Source organism: Fulmarus glacialis, unplaced genomic scaffold (assembly GCF_000690835.1).
Source record: "Fulmarus glacialis isolate BGI_N327 unplaced genomic scaffold, ASM69083v1 scaffold7507, whole genome shotgun sequence".
Classification (NCBI taxonomy): domain Eukaryota; kingdom Metazoa; phylum Chordata; class Aves; order Procellariiformes; family Procellariidae; genus Fulmarus; species Fulmarus glacialis.
In genome coordinates, this window is record NW_009221208.1 from 33,482 (window position 1) to 42,886 (window position 9,405).

Consider the following 9,405-nt stretch of genomic DNA (forward strand, 5'->3'; position numbering starts at 1 on the left):
TGCTAATTCTCCAATTGAAGCTGGGATCCCTTTGTCAGAGGAATCCAATTTACACGAATTGGTCAACTGAAGGAAACAAGCTGAATCCAAGCCCAGTAAAAACCAATTAAACAACTTGTTATTAGACTCAGGATAATAACAATAAAGAGTAAGTCAGGCCAACCCAGCCTTGTCTTAAACTGCACAAGATGATTAATTAATATACAGTTTAAAATATAAACTGGGATCCCTTTGTCAGAGGAATCCAATTTACACGAATTGGTCAACTGAAGGAAACAAGCTGAATCCAAGCCCAGTAAAAACCAATTAAACAACTTGTTATTAGACTCAGGATAATAACAATAAAGAGTAAGTCAGGCCAACCCAGCCTTGTCTTAAACTGCACAAGATGATTAATTAATATACAGTTTAAAATATAAACACAAAATAAATTGCCTGAAAGCAGCAACATTTCCATTATGGCAGTGAGGACGCGGTCACTCCTTTCAGACTGCGTGCATATAAATAAACATGCACTAACAAATTATCTCCTGGTTCAGAGCAGACAGAGAAGGCAGTAAGTGTAACAGAGTTTGTTGTTCCCCTTGGGGCAGAGCAAGAACCTGTAGGAGGAAAGAGATCCAAATCTATGTGTACAGCTAGTTAAGTAAGGGATGGCAAGAAAGCAAGGAGAGGAAAGGGCTCTTAAAGGAAACTGGGGAAAGGCAATGTGGAGTGCAGCCAGGAGGAAGTGAGAAGACAGATTTACCAACATGACTGAGCTGCTGCTTGGAAACTTGCCTTGTGAAGAGAGTCAAGGGAAGAGGCTTTGAGAATGAGACATGAAGAAACCATGACAACTGAACTTCAAAATGGGAAAGCAGAGCTCTCCTTTGTGTACTACTCACTGAATCAATAATTTTGATCATGGTACCTTCCTCCAGGGTTTTTCAAATGGTCTGGATTAGGGCAACAGAATTTGTTTCCATCTCCATACAAGTTGTAAAATTCAGAAAAGGCCCCAGGAATCCCTATTCCTAATTCTTTGCTCTAGGCCCCATATTTCAGAGAGAAATCATACAGATATATTCCATCCTGTCAAGCTCCCACAACCATAGGTTTGGTTATTGGCTACCTAAGTACCAGATAAAGAATACAGACAGTAAACCTAAGAAGAATTTAGGCCTAGAAAAGAACTGCTGAGATGAAGAGCTAGACAGATGAGGGACAAGAGGAGACAGGACCCTGTCCAAATATGAATGGGGATATAAAATCCCAGTAAAGGGGTGGGGGGGCAGAAGAGAGAGAGTGGAAAGGAGGAACAAAGAAGTTAAACTGAGGCTGATAAGTATCAGGGTGTGGAGATGTCACCGCTGCTACGATAATTTCTAACTGGGTTCTGTAAGACAGTGCTGTAGTGCAGACAACAGGACCACTCCCTGGGCCTACGATTGAGCTTCCCAGCCTTTTTTGCTACAAGCAGAGCAGTAGGATGCTGGTGACTGGAAGAATGTCCTCAAGCAGAAAGATTTGAGAATCAGCTGGGAGATCTAGGATCTCTTGCTTCACACTCGAGAGAAATAGCAGGTTCTGCCCACGTCTGCTGCAAAGTCCAGGTCAAAGTCCTTGCTTGAGTCCCAGCTCTAGAAGCCTACAGTTGTCTCTTCTATGTCAGTGACAGATTTCAGGGGAATTGTCCTCTTCCCTTTCCCAAGGAAAGCCAGTGTCACTGCATCCCTACACCCAGACACATTTGCAAGACAGGCACAGATAGAGTAATTTCCCTCAGCCCCTTTTGCAGTTGCATCCCAGCCTGGTTTGGCCCCCAGTAGCAGTTGCTCCACATCTCCCCTGATTGAACTCAGGCAGTTTTGGCAAGGCTTAAGTAGCAGCGTGCAGTGCACCTTTGCCAGGCTCACAGAGCTGTTTCCTAGCAGGCCAGGAGCCAGCTCTGCAAATGAACTGGCAAGTTTCAGGCACTGCTTGGTTGGTTGCGATGCAGGTTGGAGAGTGAGGCTGTTGGTATGATGAAGCTCTCTTCATATATCACTGAACTTCTCACCTTGGCAAGTTCCCCAAGTAAGCTCCAAGCTGGGGGAAGAGAGTCTTGTCATGGGGAACCACACATTCCCATCCCTTCAAGAGCCCTTGCTCAGTACTACAGCAGGATGACAGCTAGCTGAAGTGCACAGCCACAACTGTGAAAGGAGGTGGTCATCAATACCTTCCTTCAGGGCTGAGCTTCTCCCTGCGCAGTTTAAGATCCACCTCCTCCATGCTCTGTCTGCAACGTGCCAGCTTCTCCTCCAGTCCATCAATCTGGAAAACACCACACCAGTCACCGTCATTTCCTCTCCCAGCTAACATGGATCCATCCCCACTCAGATGGGAAGGGTGGCCACTCCACCTCCTTCCTCCCCAAATCAAGGGAGGAACAGCCCCAGCTGTGTGTAGAGATCACAGCACAGAGAGCCCATCGCCTCCCAGATCAGCCTGTACTATTCCCCAGGCAACTGCGACATTGTAATCCCAGACACAGCCAAGCCAGCTCTAACACTCCCACTTGTGTGGCTGGCCAGCATCTTTTTGCTAAGATCTGATCCTGTTCCAGCCTGTTCTAGTTTCTTTGCATGTGGCTCCAAAGCAAAGATGTGATCTAAGGCATCTTTATGCAATTAAAAGAGGATAAAATGAGAGAGACTGGCCTTGGCCAAAGCCTGAGGGATAAAGTCTTGATTTAGTGCTGTGAACAGATGCAGAAGTTCATGGGACGTGACTATAAAGCGCCCCTAGCTGTCTGGTTGGGTGAAGAGGGGACAAAGGGGAAACACTGATACCTATCGTCTCTTTTACCCAACTAAATCTACAACAGCAGTCTGCACAGTATACTCAAGAGAGCATTCACCACCCCTCCACACCTTCGACCTGCACCAAGTTTTGGCAGCAACATGTTCCCATGCAAAAAGACACTGGTCATCTCCTTGTGTCTCCTCGTCAGGTTTCCTAACAGCCACCCTCACCTGTGTCTTCCTGTGGAGGGGAGTAACTGGGGATAAGTACAAGAGGGTTGATCCACTTGTGTGCAAATGGATTGCCCAGGAGGGGATCCTACCATGGACAACAGTTCTCCTGGGAATCATTCCTCTTTTCTGCCTGGCAACCAGAGCGTAGACATCTTTAGGAAAACTTTGTCTTTCAGGCTTGCTTCCAGCAGGGAAACGGTGGGACTAATCAGATAATACGAACACAATATCATAGCCTGAAAGAAAATGGCCTCGGTGCCCTGAGGTGGCAATGACCTCTTTTTTTAGCTACTTAGCGCAACACTCCTGCTGTGTCTGGTTCTCCAAGCAAGGCCAAGGCCAGCTAGATGGCTGGCAGCATGGCCTCTCTGTGGTGGGAGCCTTCACAAACCAGAAGCTAAGAGGCAGCACGGTCCCGAGTAAAGTACTGAGGTGGAATGAGACACCAGCTGCCTGGACATCAGCCTCAGAGGTGGCCCAGAGCACAAACACTCCCATAAACAGTGATATGGGAACAAAATCAAAGGTAGTGATCCCTAATTATTGCTGCTTTGGGGATCAACTCTGTCCTGAGCTCATTAGCAATCTCACACCTTCTGCTCAGGAAAGGCAGGCAAGCGTTATAAATAAGCAGAATGGAAGAAGAGGCTTGACGTAAAGGGGAGAACAAAGCAGACTGTGAAAAGGAGTTTAACCAGTCAGGTGAATAGTCTCACTCCAAGGAGCACAGTAGAGCTGGGGAGGGGGCCACATATAACAAGGCTCAAATAAATCTTTACATCTTACCAGATAGCAATTTCAAACTCCTTTGTTATTAGGCAATTCTGCCAGGGCTGTTGAGATGCCAAGCTCCCCAGAGGCACGTGCACAGCTTCCGTGAGCCCAAGGGGAGCACCAAGGCACATCACCTGATCCCAGAGCACAGGGAATGGTGCTTCTGTGTTTGGCAATGCTTGGGTTTGCCTAGATGAGGACACAGGTATTTTTGAAGCATGTTAGCTGAAGATGCATTCAGTCAAGGCAAAGATAATTGTCCTCCTCCATATCCAGCTGTGCCAGTTAAGAATGTTAACTCCAACTGCTCATCACTATCTGTCACCCACTACAGCTCAATCAGCAAGATGCATTGCCCCAGTTTGCTTCAGGGCCAACAAAGGGCTTCACCCAAGTCAGCTCTGACCACGCTTATCAGCAAATTAATTTAATGGCAGAGTGCAGTAGAATGGAGGTAGGGTATCTGTCCAGGCCAATTTAAGAATGACCATCTCCCTCACAAGTTCCTACCATTTGCAAATGACTGTCTCTGTTCCCTTATCTGTTGGAAACCCTCACATACAAGAGGTAATTCAGCATGTGTTACCTGGCTCCTCCTTAGCCAGTAAACTTACTACAATGCATCATGCCTTCTCTGGAAACATGTTTTTAAATAATACAATTTAATGAGAGCTTTGGTTAGTTGCCAACCCCACCACTAAATTATCTATGTCATTGCACTTCCTATCCTCTCCTCCAGAACTGCTCCTCCTGCTCAGTTTGCAGTTGCTCTCACTAGTACATTCTCTGCCCATACTTACACTGTTTCATGAGACATAACAAGAGGATATTCTGCCCAACTCTGCCAATGCTTTTACTTTCTGCTGACTAACAGTCTCCAGATTCCACATAATACTTTAAAAGTTTCAACTGGTTTTACTGCTCTTAAATCAAAACCAAAGTTTGGGTCCCCTGCTGGAGAGCAATAATTTGCTAATAAACCACATGCCCTAGAACTGCACCATCAGCTTTGCTGAGCTGGGGGCACAAGGGACAGAAAATAATCAAAACAAAGCAAGGAAGGAGGAACAGATTGCTGAATTAACAAAATATTTTTCCTCCAGAATCTCACTATTTCTTTTCTTCAGGCTAGTCTGGGGCATTAGGGGTTGTAAGGAAGGACAAGAGTGAGGATTCCCAGATGTTATCCATTCACTGTGTCTCAGTTTCCCTACTTACGAATTAGGACAATACTATCTGCCTCCTGGAGGTGACTCTTTTACACAAGAAGCCTCAGACACGGACCCAAACTATGGGCAGAGCACTATCTTGTCAGTGCCATTGCCTCACTTGGGATTTGGCATCTGTTCCTGCAAGCTAGGAGTCTCTCAGCAGCTCAGCCATCCAAGTAACTCTTCACTGTAGGGCAAAGGAAAGAGAAAAATAGAAAATAAGCGCAGGGAGAAATCAGAGTAATGACTGGGAATTACTGATTACTCTCTGGGCTGCTGAAGCCCCAGGGGGGCCACAGCCTGTAAAGCTGTAGCACAAGAAAACCTGTAGAGCTTTGGCATTATTCCCTGCAGCAGCTCTCCAGGAGAGCAATCCTAGAAGCAGGTGCACACCTGAGCTTGTTGTGGATGGAAAGCTTTCCCTCCTACTAACTAATACACGAGAAGGTTAGTTGGGGTACGTACCTAGGCCTACTGGAAGCCCGCAGGAAAACAGTGAGCCATGCTCACGTAGCTGAACCATCACTGCACTTCACACCGGCTTATCTTTTTAGTGGCAATCTCAGCACAGTAGCTTATAAATTGCAAAAATGAACCCTTGCTCCTTCTGGCTCTTCTTTCCATGAAGAGGATCCTCTGGGACAGAGCTGAAGTGCAGCAGGCAGAAAGCTCACATGGCAACTCCTCAGGTTCACATGGCCTCTAGCAGGGACACAGGACTTCACTCACAGCAACATCTTTAAGTAGTGTCAGTTAAAAGGGACAAGTGAGACAGGGGCTTCACATCCAGGCAGCAGCTTAGGGCACACAGAGCTGCCCTTCTGCTCCTCAAGAGCCACTCCAGAAAGTCAAGTCCCAGCAGCTTTGGACGCAGACAGGGATCTCAGACCAGATGCCTCCCTTGCTCCACAAAGTATGACAAGGCATTGAGCCATTTTTGTTGAACTCTGGCAACACTCGCTCACAATATGGAGACCTTTTTAAACCAGAGAGACCTGGAGCAGATTTCAATGCAAACTGACTTACATGCTTATTACAAATCTCATTTGTTGGGACCATCTTGGGCAGGGAGCCCGAAATGGCTCACATAAAGGCAGAAACAAAGAGAGAAGAGAAAAAGAAGCAACTTTGCTTACAAAGTTGAGCTGGATCCCTTTTAAGACATTTTGTAATGAATTAATAAAAGCTTTCTTTCCAGCAGAAAGGCTAAAAGCGCTTTTCAAGAACTGGCATCCACCCTCCGCTTTTATGAATTCCCTAATTAAGATACTGGCAAAGAGCCATATCACACATACATCGACATCCAACAGTGTTAGGTAATGAAGTTTTCGTCTTCTGACCCTCATAAAACAGATCAAAGCCAACTGAAGAGGTGGGGGCAAATAAAAAAAAACCTTTCCCGAGCAGTCTTCTTATGCCTTGTCACCTGCCAGCACACTTGAGCCGTTATTTTCACAGAAGAATTAGTGGTTCCTCCATCCACAAATTTGGCTGGATTATTAAAATCAGTCCAGTAGAGACGAGTTTTCTTTAAGTTCAAATTCTAACTTGCAGTTCATGGACACACTTCCATTTTCACCATGCTCCTGGAATCATTTTGCATGCCGGCAAATCATTTCACAGATGCTGTGCCCACAACATGCTTGGAAATATTTACCAGGCAAGGTACTACACAATAGAGGATAATCCACCAGCAAAGTCTAAGATAAATCCTGCAGATCAACCCTCTCTGTTGGTAAAGAAGAAAGGGCTGGATCCTACCTGAATCTCTTCCTTCAGCCTTGCAGAAACTACCCAGTTAGTCAGCCCACCCTGCCTCAGCTCAGAGCAGTGGCTTTTCAGGATAGCAAAAGATTTGACCACACAGCACCACCCACAGCTTTTTGAAAAATCCTGTAAGAACAACTTTACTGAGTAAACACTACGTTGGCCCTTTCCCTATTCTTTATGCTCTTGTATAGACACTGGTCAGCCACTGCCTTGTCAGAAGCAGCAATACACATAACAATACTTTCTCCAAACACACACTCGACATTTTGCAGCTGAGTGCAGGGTGTTCTCTTTGCATTTAACAGCCCCACTTTTTGCTTCCACAAATTTTTTTCAGTTGTTGTCTGATCCAAAAGTGTATTTTTAAGGGCTACAACATTCTCTGGCAAGGAGTTTCACAGCACAGCCAAAGGTTATGGGAAGAACCAACCCCTCCTGTTTGTTCTGAGCTTGTCAGCTGCTAGTTTCATTTGATAGCCCTAATTTTGCATTGACAGTGAATGTTGATTCTTTGTTTAAAGTTATAAACAGCATGCAGAGGATATAGACTTATATTGGGTCCCCTTGCAGTCATGTTTTCAAGCTTAAAAGGACCTGGTATGCTTAGTTGTTTCTTGCATAGAAGTTTTCCACACCATTGATCATCCTTGTCACTCTCTTAAGCTCATTCCATTTTCACTATTTTGCTACAAAACAGACCAGTCTTCCCAGTTTCATTTTCCTGACGCGTCTCCTCAGGAAAGTTCTGTGCAGCTCAGCATTGTCAATAGGGCTGCTATAAGAAAGGAGAAGTGGTATGAGTTTAAACCACCACAACATAACGGAGACACATTTATATCAGTTTAAACCAGGTCACAGCAATTACACCTGCAATTTGTAAGTGCAAGCTAATCTGGTAAGTGTCCATATAGAAAATGGCATTCATTTAGCATCATGACTTCAGTTAAACAAGCATGACTCTGCCTAGATTAGGCCCTTCAAAGCTAGCTATGCATCATGTCATACTAAGACTCATTTGGAAAGTTTTCTTTACAATCGTAACAGCTCAGAAGGTAATACTGAGCCAAATAAAAGTTTAAATTATGAAATCAGTATCTTGCTTGTCATGCATTCTGATACCTGAAACACAGCCCCCTCTTCCTCTGGCTTAAAGGGACTTTGTTTTCTTCCTCCCTAACTTCTATTCAGTGTACCTTTCTCATCACTGCAAGGGGGAAGGATTTTATCGTTTAGTCGTATCTTTGTACTGAGAGGTTAAGTTTTCATCTATAACACACCAAAGAAGAGTGGTTCTACAATCCTTTCAAAAGTAGTGTGTTCTACCACGACAACTTCTAAAAAAAAAAAAAAAAATCTAAAGCTACCACAAGTCCCCAAACACTTTGCAAGAATTTTCTGTGCCAGCTAAAAACAGTCCGCTTCATTCTGTGACCAGCAGGTCCCTGACAAGCTCAGCCTTTTTACCACCTCTGTTTGTAAGATAGACCTTACCATCTCAACCCTCCTTGTCTGTCACATCTCAAACAACAACCACCAAAAACACAGTATTTCAACTCTCCCCGCCAGGCTCACTGAAGAGAAGCTTGGACAGTCAGCACACTCCCCTCTAGACTCCCTTTGGTGGTTATATTGGGGTTAGAGTGCCCAGAAACATCTGTTTCTCTAATGAAAGCCTAACTACATGAAATAGACCAGAAAACGACTACAAACTGAACTCCCATTCATATGGCACAGTAGGACACTTGCCTTTACATTACTGGCTGATGAAGCATACATGACAAGCCCCAAGTCCTTTTCCTTGCCTTTCTACCCTGGCTATCTTGGTCTGTTGTGCATATGCTCATACGAAAGACTTCAGGACAGAGAGGTGACCAGTTAGATTCACTGGATCAATTCTGGCCTATTTCAGCCATTTGTCAGGAAGGTTCAGGCTTTTGCTGTCCCCAAAGTATCCACACCCCACAGACTTGAACTATGGGCTCTCCACTGCCTCCTCCAAGTCAGTCCAGATAGCACTGTTCAGTGCAGGAGTCAGAATGAAATATGCCTCTGAGAGACGTTAACTAACATGCCTCAGTTTGTTAATACAAATACAAAGCTTAAACAAAGCTTACCTGCAGCCCTCCTGCCACTCAGGAGATTACAAAACACCCATGCACAACAATAAAAGGCAGCTTTAGAAGGAAGGCATACTCTTAAAACCCAGTCTTTTCCCCTTCTGCTTGCTGTGATTTACAGGCACTTCACATGCTGGTTTATCACTGGGTTCCTCAAAAGCAGCAGCCTGTGCCCAGCACACTGCTGACTTTCACCACCGCACACACACGCCGGGCTGCGTACAGATTTGCTAGCTAGGGGCAAGCACTTGCCGCAGCACCCTCCGTGGGCGCAAGCACTTACTGCCTCTCCCTGCACTGGCTCAAAGGCTCAGTGGGAGCAAGGGCACCAAATGCCATCGCTCAGTCCAAGGCCTGGGACAGAGGATGGGGCACCGAGCTTTCTGCTCGCGGAAGGGCCCGGCACAGGCGGGTCGCCTCGGCCTCCTCTGCTGCCATCGCACATTAAGATGGCGGCCGGGCCCCCAGCACAGCGCAGCCTGGCCGGAGCGGCGTCTCTGAGGCCCCACTGCCCCGGGCCTCCCCGACACC

General features: G+C 45.8%; 1 protein-coding gene across 1 annotated transcript in view; it reads right to left on the minus strand.

The window, feature by feature from the left end:
* Positions 1–8,533, minus strand: part of CCDC167 (coiled-coil domain containing 167) — an 11,810-nt gene extending 3,277 nt beyond the window's left edge. Inside the window, exons 1-2 of the mRNA XM_009581006.1 lie at positions 8,504–8,533; positions 2,204–2,298 (exon numbers count right to left, since the gene is read on the minus strand). Coding sequence (XP_009579301.1) covers positions 2,204–2,298; positions 8,504–8,533 — 125 coding nt within the window. The remainder of the gene's footprint in view (positions 1–2,203; positions 2,299–8,503) is intronic.
* Between the last annotated feature and the right edge of the window lie 872 nt (positions 8,534–9,405).